Source organism: Adiantum capillus-veneris, chromosome 28, assembly GCF_014529385.1.
Source record: "Adiantum capillus-veneris isolate H3 chromosome 28, ASM1452938v2, whole genome shotgun sequence".
NCBI classification, from domain to species: domain Eukaryota; kingdom Viridiplantae; phylum Streptophyta; class Polypodiopsida; order Polypodiales; family Pteridaceae; genus Adiantum; species Adiantum capillus-veneris.
The window spans coordinates 11,005,222-11,029,593 of NC_140958.1; the positions used below are offsets into that span (position 1 = coordinate 11,005,222).

General features: G+C 42.5%; 1 protein-coding gene across 1 annotated transcript; it reads left to right on the forward strand.

Annotated features, from left to right (window-relative positions):
• The first annotated feature begins 591 nt into the window (after positions 1 to 591).
• Positions 592 to 4,078, forward strand: LOC147420053 (GDSL esterase/lipase At4g01130-like). The gene is made up of 5 exons (XM_086504121.1): positions 592 to 1,012; positions 1,091 to 1,294; positions 1,403 to 1,569; positions 1,707 to 1,977; positions 2,126 to 4,078. The coding sequence occupies exons 2-5, from the start codon at positions 1,279 to 1,281 to the stop codon at positions 2,407 to 2,409; spliced, it is 738 nt and encodes a 245-aa protein (XP_086360247.1). The 5' UTR covers positions 592 to 1,012; positions 1,091 to 1,278; the 3' UTR covers positions 2,410 to 4,078.
• Positions 4,079 to 24,372: the final 20,294 nt, after the last annotated feature.

Consider the following 24,372-nt stretch of genomic DNA (forward strand, 5'->3'; position numbering starts at 1 on the left):
AGATAAAGTGAGGTCCTTCAACAAGTTCACAACTATGATGGGGATGAAGTCAAGCATGGTGAGTGGATGGGAGTCCTTGCTCTAGGATCAATTTTTGCAAAGCCACATTGTTTCTTACAATGTAATGAAAAGTAGTTTTGTGAATATGGTACATCCACAATGAGTGAAAATGGCACGACTAAAGCATGCAACACCTCGATCAAAAAGTTGATACCCTAAATATGTGGCCATGAAATCCATTATCTCTAAAACTTGAATAATTCAAAAAACAACATCAGTTTAAAATGCTTACCAAATGAGCTTCTTCTGTATATATAGGTGAAACTAAGACTAAATGCGAAATATTGTGAAACTCTTCATTTGGTAAGGTCTTGCATTTTACTTGGTGAGGTCTTGATAGTGAAACCCAAGGAGATGACAAGCTCGAAAACCAACCTTAGGAGATAGCTCTTAGATTATAGACCCCACAATGCCCAAAAAAGTCAGATGACTCCTTCATTCTTCAACTTTTTGAACGGACAACACCTAGAGAGGAACGACTATTCAGGCTTCATATCTATAGCAAGCCAAAAAGGACTCTATTTGTAACTTGGGGTTCTCTTCAAAGCTTATATGATGCTCAGTATGTCATTACAAATATTTTAGGCTAGTAGTCCATCCGATCCTAATTGTCTCCCTTGTGTTTGGAGAGCACCACTGGTCAAGCATTTCCTCCTCAAATTCATCCTCAGGTCGGGGCGTAAGACAATCCTCCTCATCATCCAACTCCTGACCTTCCCGACGTCGACGTTGCCATTCCTGGCCTGCTCCCTTCAGCTTGCTTCAGCAGCTGGAATACTATCGTCCTCGTCGCCTCCCATCTTCATCTTCGGTGCTTCCTTGGTTGACGCCGGCCAGAATGCCATCGCCATGCCCCGTCGATCTTACGCCGAGGTGAACCCCTATGGCTCTGACTACTTTGGCAAGCCTGTAGGCCGCTGGAGCAATGGGCGTACCTTCATGGATTTCATCAGTAAGTCCGCATCATGTCCGTCATTCCTGTATGTCTCTGTAGCTTCATGAATCTACTAGAGGGTGATTTATGTTGCAGCTGAAGGGCTAGGATATGGTCACATTTCACCATATCTGAAATCCATAGGCGCCGACTTCACATAATGGGTTAACTTTGCTTCGAGTGGCTCGACGGCAGCCAACTCAACGGCGGTGGATAACGATAGCGGTGGTCTCTTTTGCCTTCTTGTACAAGTGGATCAGTTCCGAGACTTCCACGACATTGTCATGTCAAGCTACCATGGTATGTTTGCCCCTTGTCAAATGCCATCGGATGGGTCTGGATCGACACAAGTGCTCACTGATAGTAGCTTACTTGTATCTTTGCTTTTCTCATGATCTCTTGCGACAGGCCTTGAACACAAATCGAGCATAATGAGGCAGTTCTCAGAAGCGGTCTACTTTTTTCAAACAGGGGATCTTGATTATGTTTATGAAGCTGTAAAGCAGTCTGATACGTCGTTTGATCTTAATACGACCGTCACAACGACTATAATGGCGATGAAAACAGCCTTTCAGGTAATAATACTGGCTATAATACTGCACATAAGCTCATAAACCTCAATATGCATGTCTCTTGCCCTTCCGTGCATGAATATACTCAACAAAAAGCCACTTTACTCACCACAATTAATTGGGTGTCGGTTGGGGGACAGATGATGTATGTGTTGGGAGCTAGAACATTCATCATCATGAATGTCAGCCCCATAGGTTGTTGTCCAGGGTTAGTAATGGTCACTAAAGATGCTGATGAGGAGCTGGATGAGAACAACTGCAGTGCTATATGGACGAATGTTGTCCAGACGCACAACAAGCGTCTCAGCGAGCTGCTGGATGAGCTGCGAGACAATTATCCAAGAGCTGAATGGGTTCTCTTTGATGCTTACAGCATATTCCTCGATGGATATCTCAATCCTTCAAAATATGGTAATCTTCAGGGTTATTTTACTTCCAATCTCCTTCTTTGTGTGTATGTGTGTGTGCGCGCGTGCGTCATCAACGTGTTGTGTTGTCCTAGATTGTTACTTTATAACGAGATGCGTGCTATGTGCTGAATGAAATCTGATTAATGCAGGAATATTGTATCCCTTCAAGGTCTGCTGTGGAGCTGGTGGTGCATATAATTTTAATGTAAAAGTGCTGTGTGGAATGGATGCACAATACATCAATGGGACGCTGGTGGCATGGACAAAATGTGACAATCCCAAGCACTATCTTATTTGGGACACACTACATCCTGTGGAGTCCTTTGCATATCATATTGCTCAAGGAGTTCTCAGTGGCACTTATTTAGTTCCTTCTTTCAGTCTCAAGGAGAGAGTGCAGTCATCAAAAGTTTTCCAAGAGATGAGAAAATAAGAAAGCTCAATATATAAGCACCATTATATCACCCTACCAATTATGTGTTTGCATTTTTGTGACATATATATATATATATATATATATATATATATATATATATATATATATATATTGACGTCCTAGAGAGGATCAGCTACTATTGATAAAGCTTGAGTCGGCACTCCTGGCGATGGTACTCCATGCCTAAGCCCAAAAGAAAGAGGGAATCTACGCAAGACGTACCCTACAATACGTTCATTCCCAGAGGCCAAATTCATTGAACCCCAAATAGATCAACTATGCGAGTGTACTGTTCCTAATTTCTCTATGCAATGGCATATTGTTAGAGTAAATTTGGCCCTTGCCCAGTAAACCTGACTGACCACATGCACGGACTGACTACATTAAGCAAACTAATTGTTTTGTTCCCTACTCCATCCATTGAAAACAATCCAAAGCTTCCTTGACAAGTCTTGGCAGGCAGTTCCTCTCTATATACACATTCCCAGAGACCACATTTCGGATATAATAAGCTGCTTGTCCTCGTGTCGAAGCAGCAAAAGCGCCATGGCTGGCAGTGGCAGTCGCCTCCACCTACACGCATAGAACCATGCCGAGAGCGCACACTCTGAAAACAGCCCCATGCTGCTCAGCTCTGCACTTGCTGAGCATATCAAATTTGTGCTTCCAGAAGTACATCAGATTGGGCATATATGTCGCGACCAAAGGCAGGACTAGGACTAACCATCTTATTGTTTGCCATATCAATTTCTTACATCATGTCATTTGCCTTAAAGCATAAGTGATTGCATCTGAAGAGAAGTTCTTGCTTCACTTCCTTTGTAAAGAGACCAAAGCTTTTTGTCTTGCCCATTTTGGACATATCCTAGAAGATAGCCAGGTGCTTCCTGGCCCTAGCCCTCCCCCACATGAAGATCAAAATTTCCATCCTTGCCCATGTTGCACATATGTTACAATATGCGCATTCAAGGACATGACATGCCACCATCGCTATGCATTCGCCAAGTGTTCCCCATGTTATCAAATTAGTACATCTAGCCATTTGAGTGACTTCATGCATGGATGGAGACCATTACACAAAAGTGACTGGAGATGTGGTGATGCCCTCCTTTTGCATTCATTGAAAACAATTGAGAGCTTTCGTAGCTGTGTTGGCATATCCTCCTATAAGTGCATTCCATGAGACTAAACCCTTGTGCCACTCTCTAAAAGTAAGTGCATATATCTTGCAATCAAGCATTCTAAGTTTTTGAAAGATTGAAAGTGCACTACAAAAGACATACATGTCAACAAAAGCGTTGCTGAGCACCAACTTTTCTTCCAAGAGCCTTTGATTGTCACTTGATAGATAGAGAACTCTTTGTTTCTTCCATGTGTATATTCTCAACATTGTCATGTATGTGTCACCCAAAAGGTATGCACCCTTTGTCATGTGGAGTCTTTACCTTTTCACCACTCACGTTTGGCCACTTTTATGGGTCATGGATTACATCCTATAATGAGCCCCATGATTCCCTCCATGATATGATAATGTACTCCTCAATCATAGCAAACCCTATCCAGTCCAACTCTCTCAAATAAAGCTCCATCTCTACACACATTGTAAGAGTGCATTGTATCAAGCATAATTTAATCAAGTTATATTTTGTGCCATCATCTTGGCCAACTCTAATCTATGTTTTGAGTGTTTGATAAGTCTTCTTAAGCTATGCTATCAATACTATAAATGCAGCCCTAATTTGTTTGCCATAAATCCCCAACAACTAGTATTAGAGCCCTAAGGGGTTAATATTTTCTAATTTCAAAGATCCTAGGGCATGTCTGTGCTACACTTTTAGGACATCTCTCAAGCTCGTAATGGTTGCTATGAATTTCTTTTAGTAGTATAGTCTCTATCATAGACATGGTTTCCATCAAGGACCATTGTCATGGTATCATCTTATTGTAATATCTTATTGTCAATCACAAAGAGTTCTAAGGGAGGTTTGTTGGGAAGAGAACTCTTTGTTTCTTGCATGTGTAGCATCTCTAAATTGACATGTCCCATGAAGTGTGCACCTTTTGTCACGCTTCACCCACTTCTAACCACTTATACGGGTCATGGATTACAGCCTACAATTAGTCCCATAATAGTACTACTCAATATATCGTATATGAAACGCTAGCTACTGAAGTTCTCCTGTATAAATCTCTACATTTTAAATAAGCACATTCTAAGAAATGATATCTTGCATAGGAACATCTTGAAGAGCTTGTGCCATTTTTTATCGATACATCAGTTTGTAACTATTCCCCTGTCGGCCATGTCCTCAAATAAGTGTTCCAAGAGACAAAATGCTCAATAGGAAGAGCTTGTTCTACTATTTCTCAATACACATGAGATTTCTCACCAATTCGGCATATTCTCCACTAAATACATGTATTTCTAGTAGTCAACCATCTTGGCTAGGAAGATCTTCAAGAAATTTTCTTTATTTTGTCAATATTGTTGAATAGAGGGCCAATATGCCCTAGTCGGACATCTCGTGTTCAACTGGCCACTTCACTTTCTAACATAATGACTGTGTTTACCACTCTCTCTTGTCACGCACGCGCCGCAAGCGCCTTCAAGTGGTATTAGAGACATGGTTAAGAGTCCAACTTGTGAGTTTGTAGAAAGGGACATGTTGAAGTTTATTGATGACTGTGGATGCCTTCAATATTTTAGCTGAATTAGGAAAGAGGACCATGTTGGTACTAAGGAAGACAGAGAATAAGTCCCAAGTTTATCTAAAGGAGGTGGTCATTGGGGTAAACTTACTTGTAAACTGTCAGTGGCTTCTAGCTATGAGGCTTACATAAATTGGCTAAACCAAAGATTTCTAAAACCTTAAGGTTTTGGGGTCTCAATGGATGGCTTGACTAGTTTTTGGAAATCGAAGTTAAGCGCGTGTGTGCTGGAACAATACTGGATAGGTGACCTCTAAGGAATTTTTTTGCTCCATGTTTGTCCAAATATACCATATAAACGATGTATATGTCAACCAAGTAATTCCAATCACAACATCTTTGGCTTGCCCAAATGGAGTGCCATAGTGTTGCCTACCCTTTTGGCTTGGCTAAACATGTGTTTTTGAGCAAAAAACTATCATTGGCTGAGTGAGTGGTGGGCACTTGTTGAGAACATGTAGTTTTAATTCTCTGATGGAATTTGGTAAAGAAGAGTTGCTCCATGTCAAAGACCATATAACTATTATGATGAAAAGCAAAGAAGGGTGGATGTGATACATCAGACTCTATGTACTCATTATCCTAATGTCCATCTATATGATTTATTTCTAAGGACTGATTCACAATCTCAAATGACAATACAAGGTAGCTCTAGTAGGGCTAAGAGACCATTGCCAGACATTCATTTCGCAGAATGGATCATTCTTTATGTTTGATCACGATATCCAATGGAACTGTAGTCCAATTGTGTGGCCCTTTTCCCTTCTAGTTCTATGATTTGGCCATTGCGTATATGTGTAGCACGAAAAGTATGTCGTACTCTCTACTCTGGGTGCTCCACAGTGCAATGTGCAAGAAACCTCACTCTAAACATAGTAATGACCATTGTAGAACAATATGGAAACAAGCAAGACTAACTCAAATGACACAACAATAGACTCCCCAATGGGATTTGAGTAACTCATGGAACCGGCAACTACATCCTGCTTTCTACAAATTGGTCATCTACGAAAGGAGTAGCCACTTGCTGAGAACCAGATGGAAGTACCTGCCCTAAATCGTACTGAGCTCTCCAACTAGCACAACCAAGGCGATGTGCACTAGCGAATCCCTCACAAGGAACTCTTTGTGTGGGATGCATTTGTTGCATATAGGCTCGGTGTTGAAACCCTTGATGGTGAACATAGTTGAACTGATGAGATTGAGTATATCCCATGAAATATGTAGAAGGACCTGGCTTTCCATAACCCATAGGAGGTTGTACCCGTCGCTCCACCCTTACCCATAGAAGCTTGTGGCTGGTAATCTCTTGTGTTTAGTTGTAGAGTCCCCATATCTCCCTGTAATAGCATTTCATAAAACCCTAAACTTGAGCTTTCAAATCATCAATAATCTGAAATTTCAACCGCAAAGCGTGGTGCCAAGTAAAGATTGTAGCATCACTGTCTAATAGTGCTCTTGGCCTCATGCAAGGATCTCTCCATGGTTGTATAAGTGGTTGATTGATGCTGGTGAGTAGCAACAACAAGCCTTTGCACTGAGCTTAATAGTAGCAGTAGCATTCTTGGAATCCTGCAAGATCTCCTCACATAGCTACAACAATGAGGTTGAGTCTTCCGCAATCGGTGTTGTAGTAGTGATAGCTGGTCCAGAGCTTTGAACATGCACTGCATGTGTAGGTGAGATTTATGCGGCAAGGAGAGGTGGCGAGGCAGATCTGAGCCAGTGCAAGAGTGAAGAGGGGGATGGTAGGGAGAGGTGTTGGTGAGGGAGAGACCACAGAGATAACCAAACGAGTAAAATCTCCCAAAGAGACAACTCTTGGGAGGATCGAGCAAGCCTCGTCCATAAAGGACACGTGGCCAACTCGAGGGATCGACGGCGCTGGAGAGATCCACCGTCGATTAAAGCTCCAGGAGGTCAAAAAATTAGAGTTCCCAGCAGGTCGTCGCGCCTTGAACCCTGGACCTCCCCACCCCACCCCTCAGCTCTATCCAACTCGCCTAACACGCATCCATGTCCATGTTGCAAGTCCGCGCGTACATAAAGTCTGCCCCCCCCCCCCCCCCCCCCCCCCCCTGCTGCGGATATCCGACGGTCTAAAATCCACGCGACACTGATCACGCGCCCCTGCCGTAGATCCCATGAACGTGACCCCGTGTCACTTATAAACGAGGTCGAGCAAGGGAGGGAAGAACTAACCATGAGCGCAACAGAAACAGAAGTAGCTCTTAGAATACGGCCAGCGAATCCTTCACAAATTTACGCCCTTGTCACACTAGGGCGGACAGAAATTGGCTTGGTGACATACAACCAATAATGAGTTTGCACCTTCCCTGCACGCAGTCGGTGGATACAATTTCAAGGATGACACGTCATGGCCAGAGCACTCTCAAGATCGTTCAAGGGGGTAGCCTCGCCCATACTCGCCCAACCTATTCAACAGCCAATCAATGCTCAGAGGCAGCCTGCAAAAGTTGTGTGTATGTTCTTTGCAATGCCGTTGTGTGTGACTTAGAAGCCCGACGGACATAGGCAATAGCCTCAGCTTCTTCTTGGGCAGGAAGGACAACACCCGCCAGCTCAATCGTGACCGTCGGTCACGTTTGACATGGGCCTTATTACTTTTCTTTTTCTTTGGTTGAGTTGCAACACTTTCAAAGACATTCTTTGCGTCTTTGAAATGGACCTCTTGGATCCCTCATCCACCTTTGTAGTAGTGACATGAATATTTATCCATGCCAACATTGTAGGTGCTGCAAAGCATTGGAAGCTTACTTGCATAGACTACACGTGCTTTGAATCTCTTTACCTTGGAATGAAATTCACAGGGCAACCTATGACAATGGCCAAACCCTCTCTTTTAGTGGTGCTATAGTTTCTTTCTACTTTTGTGTGTAGTCGACTTACATAGCAAATAGGGCGGACTAATTTGTACTCCTTGGTAGGCTGGGTAAGGACTGCACCTATAGCTGTGATACTAGCATCATCGTGCACATGGAAAATGAGTGACCAATCAGGTGTGACTAAGATGGGGGCATGTGTGAGGCATTTCTTCAAATAGTTGAAAGCTATCTCTTCTACAGAGTTCCATTGAAAGGGGTGGGCTTGACTAGTGAGGCAAGAAAGAGGCCTAGCAATATCTGCATACATTCTAATAAACCTTTGATGGTAGCCGGTGTGACCTACAAAGCTTTGCATTCCTTTAGCATTAATTGGCCTAGGCATGCATAAAATTCCTATAACTTTTTTTGGGTCAGGAGAAAAACCTTTAGCAGAAACATTGTGACCTAATAGAGTGCCTTGTGTGACCATGAAGTGACACTTATTTGGGTTGACTTTCAGATTTACCTCTTTGCATCGAGAAAAGATGAGGGCTAACTGTTCCATGTGCTCTTGGAAGCATTCAAATGGACTTGCACATCCTTGGCCCAAGAAGTAAGAAAATTCGTCTATGAAAATCCATAGAAACTTATTGAGGAAGGGCTCAAACACAATGTAGGTTGTTTTGTTCCAGGAAGATGGTGCATTCTTAAGTCCAAAAGGCATCTTTTTGAAGACAAAAACTCCCCATTGAGTGATAAAAGTTGTCTTGATCCTGTCATCTCCTAAAATGGCCATCTAATTGTAGCCAGTGAAACAGTCCATAAAGGTAAGCAAAGCATGTCCAGCTACATCTTCCAACACTCTCTCTGAGAAGGGGGTAGGAAATCCATCAGGGATAGTAACCTTATTAAGTGCTATGAAGTCTACACATACCCTGATCTTGTTGGAATTCTTCTTTGGGGCAATAACCATCGGAGAAAGCCATTGTGTGTGTTCAATGGGCTCAATGATACCAGCCTCCAACATTTTATCAATTCCCTTCTTGACCGCTATTGCATACTTGGGGTTGAGCTTGTATACTCAACCTCGCACAGGTTTGGCATTTTCCTATAGGGGTATGGAGTGAAATCCCAAAAGCTAGCAGGTCAAGTCCTGTGAGGTCTTTGTATGACCACGCAAAGACATCCTTCCAGCTAGTAATAAAAGAAATCATTAAATCTAGTAACTGGGGGTGATCCTAGAGCCATGCTACCAGCAATACTGGGTTGGGCTCTTCTTCAGTACCTAAGTTGACTTCTTTGATTGGATCTTGATAGTTGTTTGGGTTCCACTCTTCATCTACATCTTGGCTAGATTTGGTCAATGCATCCACATCATGAGCAAGGCTCTGATCAATGGGAAAGTCTTGTGCATGCTCCTGTAACCATCCTGGAGGAAGCTCCTCCAGAGGCAAGTCATCTCTACTTTTCTTTAAGCTGGTCTACGGACTCTTGGGTGGGGTGGGGTTGGTTGAAGCCTTACCTATGGGCAGGGAATAATCATATGTGTCAATTTCATGCTCTAATTCTTCTTCTTGTTTCCCTTGTAGGGGAGACTTCTTACCACGCGTGTGATGAGTGATGGGCTCTCCGAGACCAAGAGATTCCACTTCTTTAATACCCGTGTCTTCCTCTATTCCAGTGAGCACTACATGAGGGTTAGGTGTTGCTTCTAACCATTCTAGGAGCTCATTGTCTTCACCGGGGACATTGGGTAAGGCCTCTTCCTCTGGTGGGTTCTCCTCGGCCGTTTTAGCTTTTGTCTTCTGGTCATTTTGTTGTGCAATGCTGAGGGAATACTTTCTATTGGATGGGTCAACTCCACTTTCTAGTTGGATCTGTCTATGCCCTATACTTTGTGTAGTGATCCACATTGTATCATTGTCCCAATCATGAAGTGCATGAGTATGTCGTAGCCAAGACCTTCCAATCAGCAGAGGAAAGCTCTCTACCCCTCATGCCCAGATAGTGGCGGGCACTTGCTCACAATTTTTTCGAAAGATTCATACATGATTTCCTACCCACCAGCATGAATTTCCTTGAGAAGGTCACCTCTAAAAGTAGGGTCTATTTGGAGAAGTTCATACAATGAGACACTTTTGTAGGTGGTCTTTAGAATCTCCTTAGCTGGAAATGATGTTAACGTGGGAAGCCTTCCTTGTGGTAGAGCTTGGGCCTCCATGTCCTATAGGGTTTCTTTGTATGCCTACTCCAATGCCGATGGCATAATTGTATTATGTCTCTCTGTCTCTTCTTCTACCACTATCGACCGCAACTTAGTTGACTCCTTAGGTGGTCTTGTAGGCAAAGGCTTTTCTATGGGCAAGGATAGGTTCTGGGATATTCTTTGAGCCAATGTAGCAGGTGAAGGTGAAGGGTGAGGAGTGAGGATTGTTGCGTGAGCGAATCAAACCACCTATAAAGTGCATGCAACACTACCTAGATCAACAAATTTGAATCGAGGACATAGATGGCACGATAGGTACACAGAGGCAATCTATTTATCTTGTCAGGTTGAGACCATCCCACACATATAAAACTTCAGAAGGCTAACTAAACCACAATCAAGCATATCACTACTCTCAACTACACCACCCAACCCACATACACACAAACGTAAGGAAACACACCGAACCATACCAAAATTGTACAAAACTTAAAAAACACCATCTCCTCACTAGGATACACTTGTCCCAAAGCCTCTACACTCAAAATTCTCACTCCAAACCCATTTGGAAAAACACGTATGAAGACAAAATAGAATTTTGGAAGTGCTCGAAACTAAAATCTATGAGTACTTGTGTGTATCTTATGTCACCACGATTCTAATGACTATTTGCATGCAAAATACAGACATCGTTTGATACACTTACGAGCACAAATATCTCATAGATGCATTAGCGTGTGTGCTCCGTTTCGTATGGAATGCTTGGAATTGTTGCATAGCTCTCTCCAAGCCTATCGTGATGGTGCAATTGAATCTCCAATGCGATGAGCAAGCGGGAAGTAGAGTCAGGTTGAAGCTCATGTTCTCTGTCTTTCTCTCTCACACACAGTCGACGGCAGCTCAAAGCTTTGATTATGATCAAGTTCTCTTTACAAAATGACCTAGGTACCTTATACACTAAGGCTACCATAGGTTAAACTGAAAATGGAGTTCAATGGGTTAGATGGCTTTGTATTTACAATCTAAAATTGCCATCGCATCCGAGTGAAAAGAGGGAAAGGAAAATACACCCGGTGCACAAAACAATCTACCTCTCTATAGCCCAGGATATACACAACAACCCAATCCTCTAGAGTTCACCTTCAAAACTTGCAAATTCCGCATACAGGTCATCGTCTACACATGGCCATATACACACACAATTGCTATAATTCCAACTGACAGCAAACCATCATAAAGTTTTCCCGGTAACACCCGTGCTATAGCACACGTCAGGCCCGAGGGGACGCACACGCTCACACACATCGACACCACACCCTAGAGACAAGCAAAGAAGAAAGGGGAAAAAAGGGAAAGAAACGACAACAAATTTGGTTTCAATATCAACAAAAAACAACATCTACAAACATCCATGACACCTGCTACAACAATCTGCTCAGTACAACAACATCAAGCACAAAATTGGGGCAATTTCCGGCTTGACCTTCTATGCGGCCCTCCTCACTGACATCACAAAAAAAAAAACTCACTGTTGGCACCTTTGTGGGCTTTAAAAGCTTGTTACAAGCTCTACCTCGAGTTCCAAAAACAGCCCTAGGAGCCCCTCGTTGGCTCCCTCTTCTTTTTTCAAGAAAAAGACCCATCCTCCCTTCGATTCTTCTTCCTCCTTTCTTTTTCCTTAACTTTCTAAAAAATCTTTTTCTCTAGTAGCGCAGGCGTCATTGTTGTTTTTAGCTCTCCCTCAAACTCTTTTTGGCTTTCTAAAAGAAACCCTTAGTGTTGTGTTGGGTTACAGAAACTCCTTTCATTTCACAACCTGACATGATGAAGACTTCCCTTTCATTTGACATCGTGGCATGTCTTTACTTTTCTTGAATTCTATTGTTTTAGAATGCTAAAGTGAAGCTTCACCTTCCATAAATTTTAGTGAATTTACACACGCACACATGTTTTTTTTGCATTTTATTGTTTTAGAATGCTAAAGTGAAGCTTCACTTTGCATAATTCTATACACACATATATATTAATTAGTTCTCTTTATTTCATCTTTCATTTCACAACTTCACATGGCTTTACATTTCTTGCATTTTATAGCTTGATTTCAGTCAGTGTTAACGTTCGAGAAAGTCTCTTTTATTAAGTCACTGTTGATCGAGTTTCTTCCTTACAAAGAAGAAAATCAAAAATACTAGTGAAAATTTTGAGATTTGCAAAACTTTTGGACGACTTTCTCGCATATTTCATCTTTTTTTATTCCGTTTACCATGGTTTGCAGTTAGCTAGTCTTGATTTTCAATCGGCTCAAGACTAAGCTGAGGCAATCCTTTCCCAAACACTGATATCCGTTTAATTCAACCTAACAATTTTTATCACTTTCTTATTGTTTTTGAAAGCCATCGTGACCCTTTCACTTGTTTTCTTTCCCCTTGAGCTTCTCAAGTTAATTTCTTTTTCTTTTCCCTACTCTTTCCTTTTACATTTACAACATGGAGATCTTAAGCCTTCAATTCCCACACCATGGACGCTCGCATATGACCGGACATGCCAAGTACCTATTTTGTAAAGCTTCAAGCTGCACCGGAGCTCCATCTTGCCAATTCAAAACTGTGAGAAATTTTTCGCACTCTAACCTTTCCGAACTCGTCAACTGAGACCGTCAAAAAATGGAAAAAAAGATGTGACCGCCTCACATTCACCTTGGCCTATCTGGTCGCCTGCGATTCCGATTTGCAAGCCGTCGATTTCTACTGACTCCACACAGTGCATGCTACCTTCCCAAACCTAGTCAAGGCCAAGAAAACACCCGATGTCATGTTTTTGAATGCAAACAACTTGAAACACACCCGGCCCCTGATAAATTTTCAATTTGCTATAACTTTTTCATATGGACTCTGATTGGCAAACCAAAAAGACCGACATGCTCCATAATTTTGAGCACTTCACATTTATCCACTTACACCAACTCTGGCCACCTGTCATCACTTGCCCTGTCAGTCTCAGATCTCCAATGTACTCCAGCTTCAAACTTCAATATCTTGGGCTCTCTAGCTCAACTTGATGATCCATCTGGGCCTGCTCCTTCACCACTTCAAGCTATACATTCCCAAACCAAAAACCAACACTTTGGCAATCCTTCACCTTCCACCCTATCAAACCCTTCTTGGAGCCCTTTTGGCCTAAAAAAACCACATGAGACATACATCTCTGTTGTCACTTGCTTGCCCAGACCTTCTAGACATGCTTTAGTATTTTGCCATGCATCTGTTAGCATACATACCACCACTTGTGTCCACTGCTATGGCCGACACACTTTGGCTGCACCATCATTGCCCAACCCCCTTGTTGAACATTCACGTTCAACCAAAAACAGCTTTATTCTTCTACCAACTATAAAAATTGGCAAGCACTATCCAAAACTGTGAGCAAACCACAAAAAAACTACCATATGTACACTAATGCCAAACCTCTCCACCTCTTGTATTACATAGCTTCCACCTGGATCAAAAACCTTGCAATGATTTCCTCCATCCATCTAGCACCTTCCAATAGTGTTTCACCCATGTCCACAGTCATCCATGCACACAATATGCCCAAAGCACTTTAGCATCTCTTCGCACATTTACCTGCCTCATCAACAAACCTGGCCTTGCAAACATATTACCAGAACCGACCAATGCATCTGGCCCTGCAATCACACCATCTGCCCTAACCAACACTTCTGACCCTCCCTCCCTCCCAACAATGTAAAGGAGAGTTCCTCTCAATGAAACTCTGTATCTAGCAGATAACATACCGCACTGATGCACTTACAAGCATACATTTTAACCATGTATTGCATACCTCTTTTGACAACTTGGACCCACTTTGGGCATCTGTTTCATTCTCTATAGAACATGCCTGCTGCACCGAACTCTTCGCCATCTTTGAATCTTTGCTCTCCTCTTTGCCAGCAATGCCCTCCATACTAGCATCATCAAGCTCTTTTTTTTCAACTACCGGCTCCTTAAGGTTGATTTGCTCCACCTGCCTGTCATCTTCAACTGTCTGTTCTTTGACCACCTCTTCTACCGCTGCATCATGCTCTGCCAAAGTGGAGAGAAACTCTCCCCACACTGCATCATCTTGGTCCTCATCCGTAAGCAAGGCCACCTCATTCCCTTTGGCAAAATCATGCACCACTTCTACCTGCATATCTTCGTAGGTGGACATAGACTCCTCCACTTGATCCTCACTAGGCATATCGGTATGCACTGCTCCTTTCTCTTCATACATATCCATTGTATCTCCATGCACATGCAAAATATCAAACTCTTCATACCTAGACTAGGTTGACTCTATTTTTGAGCTTGTCTCTGCATCCGTGGAGTTGCACTCGCTCGGTCTCAACCTCATCTTCTGTCTCTAGCTTGAGAATCTCCTCCAGCTTTATCGCCTTGACTTCATCTGCAAATCGTACCCTCTGATCTTTTCCATTCTTCAAAGGATACTGAAGAGCCATACCTTGATTTGTCACTACTTGTCTTGCTTGATCTGGAACTGTCTTCACCTCCTGCACAATTGGAGCCGCCCCAATTGGCAGCCTTGGCATGAGAACTACTCTGTCTCTTTGTATCTACAAAACCCTGGGTTCTTCCCTCACCGATACATTTGTTTGCACCACCTTCTGCTCAACCCTCACCGCTTCAATTGGCCTAGGCACCACAACATTTGACAACTCTTGCCTGGCCTACCGCTTCCTCAATATCTTTCTGGTCCGGTCTCTTGCCAATTCCAGCGCCTCAGCATACATCACGAGCCCATCCGTCTCCACGTTATCCCTGACCTCCGCATGCAGGCAATAAAAAAACTTGCTCATTTTTAAAAATCAACACTTTGGGTATCAATTATCTCAATTAACTCCCGCAAAAGGGCTTCGAATTTCCATATGAACGCCTGGAAATCTCCATCTAGCCTTTGCTTTAGATCATCCACCTTTCTCTTTACCTCATGCATCTGCACCGCTAGCACGTATTGACACCAAAAAATAGCTTCCAAAACTTCACAATTCATCTTTTCCTCTGTCGGTAATCCATCGAACCACACTTTTGCACTCCCACAAACTAGCAACGCAAAAATTTGTACCGAAGCTTCTTTTTTTGTCAACCTGTTTTCTAGCACAAACAGACCATAGTCTTGCAGCCAGGTTTTTATATCCTCCACCCCAGTGAAAGTAGGAAAACCCGTCCATGCCATCTTGCACCATATCTGCTCTTCGAAATCTACACTTCTTCTGCTCTGAAATCACGACTTCGTCTTGAAACAAGAGCAGTCAGACAGCTCCACCATGGGGGCACCAAAAGATGGAAAGGGGAACACACTTCCTCTAGAGTTCACCTTTAAAACTTGCAAATTCCGCATACAAGTCACCGCCTGCACACGGCCATACATACACAACTGCTATAACACCAACTGACAGCATACCATCACAATTTTTCATGTTTACACCTGTGCCGCAACACACGCCTCTCTCTCTTTCTCTCTCACACACAAAGGGGCCCAAGGGGGCACACGCGCTCACACACACCGGCACCACACACCCTAGAAACAAGCAAAGAAGAAAGGGGGAAAAGGGGAAGAAACGACAACAAATTCGGCTATGGTTTGCTTCAATATCGACAAAAACAATATCTACAAACACCTATGAAACCTACTACAACAATTTGCTCAGCCCGACAGCATTGAGCACAAAATTGGGCAATTTTTGGCTTGACCTTCTGTGTGGCCCTCCTCATTGAGAGCGCGGGAAAAAAACTCCATTGTCGGCACCTTTGTGGGCTTCAAAAGCTCCACCTCAAGCTCCAAAAATACCCCCTAGGAGCCCCTCGTTGGCTCCCTCTCCTTTTTTCAAGGAAAAAACCCCTCCTCCCTTCGAAACCACTGCCCTTCGTTCTTTTCTTCTTCCTCCTTTCTTTTTCCTTAACTTTCTAAAAATAGCGCCGACGCCATTGTTGTTTTTAGCTCTCCCTCAAACTCTTTTTTTCTTTCCCCTTGAGCTTTTGAAGTTAATTTCTTTTTCTTTTCCCAAGTCCAGCCACTCTTTCCTTTTACAACTACAACATAGAGATCTTAAGCCTTCGATTCCCACACCATGGACGCTTGCACATGACCGGACATGTCAAGTACCTATATTGTCAAGCTGCACCAGCAGGGCTCGATCTTGTCGGTTCGAAATTGCGAGAAATTTGCCGCACTCTAACCTTTTTGAACCCATCAACTGAGACCGCCAAAATGGCAACAAATTTGTGACTGCCCCACATTTACCTTGGCGTATCTAGCCGCCTGTGATTCCTATTTGCAAGCCGTCGATTTCTACTGACTCCACACTGTGCATGCTACCTTTCCAAACCTAGTTGAGACAAAAAAAACACATGATGTCACGTTTTAATGTGGACAACTTGGCACACACGCGACCCTCGACAAATTTTTAACAGGACATAACTTTCCCATCCGAACTCTCATTGGCAAACCGAAAAGATCGGCATGCTCCATAATTTGAGCACTTCACATCTATCCACTTACACTAGCTTTGGCCACCTGTCATCACTTGCCTTGTCTGTCCCACATCTGCAATGTACTCTAGCTTCAAACTTCAATATCGTGTGCTCTGTAGCTATGTTTGATGAGCCATCTAGGCCTGCTCCTTCAGTAGTTCAAGCTCTCCATTCCCAAGCCAAAAACCAGCACTTTGGACATCCTTCACTTCTCACCCTGTCAGGTCCTTCTTGGAGCCCTTTTGGCCTAAAAAACCACATGAGGCATACATCTCTGCTGTCACTTGCTTGCCCAAGACTTCCATACCTTCTTTAGCATCTTGCCATGCAGCTATTAGTATACATACCACCACTTGTGCCCTCTGGTAGGATTGACACACTTTGGCTGCACCACCGGCTTCTGCCACTAGAATAGCTACTCACCACAAATTATGTTTTTAACCATAACTCTCAAAACTTAACTTTAGTACAAAAAGTGAGTTATGCCATATTGTTGACCCATGGGTCAACACTCCCCCGTCCGAATTCATGTCTTCCCTAACATGACCTGATTGTCAATGTCGGTGCGGTCTTTGTTGTCGTTTTTGCTTTTGTTTGCTCCATTGCTTGTACATTGTCTTTTGGATGTCTTTGTAAATTCATTACTAGAATCTCTTTTGATGTCCAGTACTTGTCGGCCTTACTATAACTTCAGGAATGGCTTAAGGCTTTGAGTCTTCATTTGTCTGCTCTTCTTCATTGGAGACTTCTTTGTTCCTGCATCAAGGTGATCAAAGTCGCGTTTGCCACTGTTAGCTTTTGTGTGTTGTGTAAATCATTATACTGCTTCTACTTGATACATGACTTAATTAAATATTGACAAACTCTAGTTAATTCCCCAAGTTAGTAACTTGCTTCAGAAGGGCCTTATCCGACATCATTCGCGCATAGATGACCATCTATGAGCTATGATCGTACATTGTCCCCAAAACTCATATGCATGATGTACAGGGTATGTAGATGGTTATCATGGCTTCATATTAGAAAAAAATGCATCTCTGACTAGGGGTTAATCTTTTATCCTTTTTTTCAATTTTTCTTCACCCTGCTTGTATTCTCTATTCATAGCCTACTGACAAAGTTTGGCTTGATTTGGACTTGTATTTGGATTTCTAAGCTAATTTTTTAGATTTCAGTCTCAAAAATGACTAATGGGCATCTCTGGTGCCTTCGCCAAACTTGAATTGAATTATTCCTTGAGGATTCTCTAACATGTAGAACCAATACTGATGACCAAAATTTGGTCCTAACCCTTGGTTGCTTCTGTAGACATCTATCGCGATAGATGGCTGAATTGTCATTTTTGTACCCCCTTCTTTTTTTTGTCAGTACTGTTAGTCCCTTTTGTTTGTTTGGCTTCATTAAGTCACATGCAAGATAGAAGATTCACAATAAAAAGATCTACTTCCTATATATATATATATATATATATATATATATATATATATATATATATATATATATATATATATATATATGGCTTTTGTCCCTGTACTTCTCCTGTAACGCTATTTGTTGGGGTATAAAGCCCAATGTGGTCGCCCAGGTAAGTGGGCGGGCCGCCAGGTATGTACACATATTCTTTTGTAAAAACCTAATAAGAACTCACTATGCTCTACACATTACAGTAGAACGAGTTCACCATATCGTCGAAGGGCTCGGTGTGCTCAGAATTTCATTCTGAGGTCATCTCGGTCACCGTTCGGCTTCGACAAACTTCTGCGCAGGCCATTTTCGACTACGTGGTCTCGACGGGTGCAGATCCGACTCTGCAAATTTGGGGTTTTTGGCCTACGACTGCAGGTGCTGAGGATATCGACACTCCTAGAGTGTTGATTTGTGGATGTCTACACATCGAAGGACGGCTCACAGTTCTTGGAGGCGTGTCACATACAACACGGGCGCATCTACACACAAACTGTAGGCGACATCCACTAGTTCATCAGGTAGCTTGTGTTTGCTGCTTGATATTCTAGATTTCATCCTGACATTGCAGGTACTTCCACATGGGATGTATTGTCAGAGATGATGTATGTCTGTTGAGGGTTTGCTGGCTGTGAGTCACGCAGCAAACAACCGCCGCAGCGGTTATAGCATACAGTGGGAAATTTGTGAATGTATGACTTTGTGGGAAGTCTATGTACTGTCAGATTTACTGCATCCTTTGTTGAGGGTCGAGTGAGGTTTTATTGAGCTGGGGGATTCTCGAATGTTGAGATCCTTTCGGTGATACAGGTCTTGGAGCGATCCCTCGAGCACCCTTAGATAGGCAGCTAGGATGTATTGACTGTGAGTTAGATAGTTGGGATTGCATCTTTGCTTTACTGCCGTTGAGGCATTGTCACAGTCTATGCTTACAGGACAGTGAGAGGACAATGAGAGACAGTACAGGTGCAGGACAGGTATACCCGCAGCTTACAGTGTCAGAGAGACAGTGTTTTTTGGTCTGTTTTTTTAGTACACCAGAGCCATTTTACAAAGGAGACTCTGCCAAAATTTATGCAGAATCTGAAGCTTTCTTGGTTCATTTGACAGGTTGATATTGGTTCAGAGGTTAGTTTATAGGGGAAACTCTGCCGAATTTTTCCCAAGAAAGTTAACCACTGTGAAGCGTAGCTATGGCTGGATCACAGGACACTGCTCTTTACAATATCAAGAAGCTGGATGGAACCAATTTCCAATTGTGGAAGAAGCACATTTGGCATGTGTTGGTACAAAAGAAACAGATAAAACCTATAAAGCTCAAGGGGATAAAACCAGAAGATATGGACGAAGATGAATGGACCGAAATGGATGAATTGGCACTTTCTACCATTATGCTGACTTTGGCAGAAAACGTTTACTTCAATGTAGCAGACGAGATGTCGGCTTATCAAGCATGGTTAAAGCTGAGTGATCTTTATGAGAAGCAGAGTGCAGCTTCACAGGTATACTGGCTTAAGAAGCTTGTTGACTTGAAGATGAAAGAAGGGACACCTATGTCCAATCATCTGAATGAATTCAACACAATCTACAGTCAGTTGTCAGCTCAAGGTGTCAAGTTTGATGAACCTGTTAGAGCTATGTTCCTGTTGATCACATTGCCGGAAAGTTGGGACACTTTTTGCACAGCTTTGAGTAATTTTGCACCTCCAGATGGTTTGAACATAGGAGGTGTAGAAGGAAGTCTGCTTACTGAAGAAACCAATAGAAAGACAATGGACAAAGGCAAAGGAACAGCCTTAGTTGTCAGGGGAAGGACCAAAGAAAAGTACAAAGGTGGAAAGAGGAATCAGTCTCGTAGCAAGTCCCGCAGTGCTAAAGGCAAGAGTGACATAGAATGCTACCATTGTGGCAAGAAGGGTCACATGAAAAGAGACTGCAGAGAATGGAAAGTAGAAAAAGGCAAAGAGAAAGCTGAAGACCATGGTGAGAAGAACAAGTCCTCAGTGAAGATTCAAGAAATAAATGTGACAAACATTGTTGCAGAGGATGACAGTCTAGTGTCAGGAGACATCTACTTCTTGAAGGATACAATGGACTCAGCTCTTTTACAGCATCTGATGGAAATGCACTGAGTGACTGGATTATAGACTCAGGGGCATCACTTCATGTGTCTCCAAACAAGGAGTGGTTTACCTCTTATGTGACCACTAAAGATCATGTTCGGCTAGGCAATGGGCAGACATGTGAGATCTTAGGTGTTGGAGATGTTCAATTGAAGTTTCAGAATGGCTCTTCTTTCACGCTGAAGAATGTGAGACATGTTACCGCAATTACAAAGAGCTTGATCAGCACAGGTTTTCTTGATGATGCTGGCTACGTCACCACTTTTGGACTGAACATGTGGAAGATATCCAAGGGTTCTATGACAGTAGCACATGGAGTAAAGTCTGGAGGACTTTACATGATTTATGTATCAAATGTCTCTAAAAATGTAATCAATGTAACCGAGCAGCCGAACGTTTCTTTGTGGCATTTCCGGTTAGGACATATGTCCAAGAAGGGAATGGAAATCTTGTCTCATTCTGGTTATTTTCCTAGCTTTTCATTTAATGATTTTGAATTCTGTGAACATTGTCTGTATGGCAAGCAAACACAGCATCCACATAAGCATAGAAGCAGTAGAAGAGATACACAGTTGGCACTTGTTCATAGTGATTTGTGTGGACCTATGCCTAACCTATCTCTAGGGGGAGATTCTTACTTTATGACATTGATAGATGATTACTCGAGGAAAGTATGGGTTTACTTTCTCAAGCACAAGGATGAAGCGTTTAGTGTTTTCAAAACGTTTGTGACACTTGTGGAGAATCAGAGTGGCGAGAAGCTTAAATGCTTACGCACTGACAATGGTGGAGAGAATGTTTCAAAGGCCTTTCAGGACTTTTGTGAGTTAAAAGGTATAAAACGTGAACTTACTGCTCCTTACAATCCTCCTCAAAATGGTGTTGCTGAGAGGATGAATAGGACCATACAAGAGAAGGTCAGAAGTATGTTGTCTAATGCACAGCTGCCAAATGGGTTTTGGGTTGAAGCTGTATCAACAGCTGTTCATCTTGTAAATAGATCTCCTAGCAAGGTTTTGCAGAAGGATTCAGTGCCAGAGATGGTATGGTCAGGCAAAATGCCCTCATACAAGCATCTCAGAGTCTTTGGCTGTGAGGCATATACTCACGTTCCAAAGGAATTTAGGAACAAACTTGAGCCAAAGAGTAGAAAGTGCATCTTTCTAGGCTATGGTAATTCTGGTGAGATGGGGTACAGACTTTGGGATCCCGATTCCAGAAAGGTTGTCCGCAGCAATGATGTTCACTTTAATGAATCCAAATATCATTCTAAACCAGAGAGGGTTGAGGAGATTAGAAGAGTTGTCATCCAAGAAGATGGACCTGCACGTGCAAGACAAAATGTCAGGGCTCAAGAGGAGCAAGGACAGGATAGAGTGGAACCACAAGTTGTGGTTGAGCCTGAGCCACCTATTGTGCGTAGATCTAGACGTGTCACGCAACCTCCTGATAGGTTTGTTCCATCTATAAACTATGTCGTGTTGACTGATTGCAATGAGCCTTCATGTTACAAGGAAGCAGTGCAAATGAAGGACTCCAGGAATTGGCAATTGGCCATGCAGTCAGAGATGACACCTCTACATAAAAACAAGACATGGAAGCTAGTTAAATTACCACAGGGCAAAAAGGCTCTACCTTGTAAATGGGTTTACAGGTATAAGATCACCGCTCATGATAGTCAGCCAAAGTACAAAGCAAGGCTTGTTGCCAAGGGCTTTAAGAAAGAAGAAGGCATTGACTTTGATGAAGTCTTCTCTCCGGTGGTCAAGATGACTACATTGAGATGATTTCTTGCATTGGTTGCCATATTAGATTTGGTGTTGCACCAAATGGATGTCAAGACAGCGTTCTTGCATGGTGATTTAGATGTGGAAATTTACATGCAGCCGCCAGAAGGGTTTGTTGAGAAAGGCAAGGAAGATTGGGTATGCCAGTTGTTAAAGAGTCTTTATGGCTTAAAACAATCACCGAGGGCATGGTGCCATAAATTCCACAAGTTTATGCTTTCTCAAGGCTACAAATGTAGTGAGTTCGATCACTGTCTATATACAAAGAAGGCTAAGGATGGTAGTTGGCTGATCCTTATTTTGTATGTGGATGACATGTTGATTGCTGGCAAGCACGTGGAAGAAATTTCAGCTTTGAAGTCAAAGATGGCAAAATTGTTTGACATGAAAGACATGGGTGAGGCAAGTCATATACTTGGTATGCGCATTGAGAGAGACAGATCAAAGAAGTTGATTTGGTTATCTCAAACAGATTATATTGACAAGGTTTTGCAACGTTTCAATATGGAGAAGGGAAAGGCAGTGAGTGTTCCATTGCCACCATATGTGAAACTTAGCAAACAAGATTGTCCTGTGTCTGAGGAAGAACTGGCTGAAATGGATAAGATTCCATATGCGTCTGTAGTGGGTAGTTTGATGTATGCAATGATTGCTACTCGCCCAGACATTGCATTTGCAGTGGGTAGTTTGATGTATGCAATGATTGCTACTCGCCCAGACATTGCATTTGCAGTGGGAGTAGTAAGTCGATACATGTCAAACCCAGGCAAGAAACATTGGGAGGCAGTGAAAGGAATATTGAGATACCTGAAAGCTACAAAGAGTATGCGTATATGCTATGGGAGTCAGGAGCTAAGTGTAAAGGGTTTTACAGACTCAGATTATGCAGGTGACTTAGACAACCAAAGGTCTACGTCAGGGTATGTCTTTACATTGGCTGGTGGAGCAGTATCATGGCGTTCTAGATTACAAGATTGTGTTACTCAGTTTACTACAGAGGCTGAATATGTTGCAGCATCAGAGGCATGCAAAGAATCAATTTGGCTTAATCGACTAGTAACAGATTTGGGAATCAAAAAAGAGATGCCTGTGTTATATTGTGATAGTCAAAGTGCTATACAATTGGCTCGCAATCCAGTTTATCACTCAAAGACAAAGCATGTGGATGTGAAGTATCATTTCATCAGGGAAATGCTCGAGGATAAGCAACTTCAGCTTGTCAAAGTTCACACCACAGAAAATCCTGTGGATCTACTTACAAAAGGACTTCCCTCAGAGAGCTTTGCGCATTTTCGCAAGCAGTTAGGTGTAGGGTAGTACATCACTTCTCTACATCTCTTGTATATTAGCTTGTATAGTAGCTTCTCTCACACTTAAAGTACCACATTGGACTTTAAGTGGGAGGTTGTCGGGGTATAAAGCCCAATGTGGTCGCCCAGGTAAGTGGGCGGCCGCCAGGTATGTACACATATTCTTTTGTAAAAACCTAATAAGAACTCACTATGCTCTACACATTACAGTAGAGCGAGTTCACCATATCGTCGTGCTCTTCTTCTCGCACTCTCTCTCGCGTCGCACTTCCGCTCGTACTCCTTCACTATTATGAGGGCATATACTCTGAACTTTGTCAAAAAATTATCAAACAATCAAAAGTAAAAATTCAAATGCAGCTTACAAAACATTGGCCTCTAATATTCATAATATTAGGTCCGCATTTAGAATGCCTTCCCCTTCCTATTTGGAGTCCTCTTCAACAGGGTATCGTCAAGGGTATGTGTTATGCTTGGGAAATTCAAAGTTGCGCCAATGCAGGCCTTGTAATTTAGCCTTATCATGCAAACACAATCAATGTATGAAAAAAAATTATGTTGTGCAAGATGTGGGTATAAGAAATTTGCTTATTGGCATTTTCCGGCAAGACTTCCTATTCTAAGAAATGTTATGATCTTTGAAGCTTCTGTGCCGTTTGCTTGATTGAAGGTTGTTAAGAGATTTGGACTTCCTCTTTGGTTGCCTCTAGTTATTTTTCTTCCAAACTTGTCATGTGCCTTCACTTCATCTCTTGATCTATAAGCCTTGTGCAGCATGCAGTGGTGACGTGAGTGACTTTCTTGCTTCTTACTGTATTGTAACCATAGGAGGAATTAAAAGAATTCAAGCGTCAGTGCAGTGACATAAGTTTTATTGGTTTCCTTTGGAACCCACTTTTTTGCGATTACTGATTGTCTTGTTGATGATGCTCATTTGGGAATCCAAACTTGTTCTTGTTTCGTTTGTGTTTGAAGAGGCTTCTTTGGGATCCACTTTGTCTTTGTG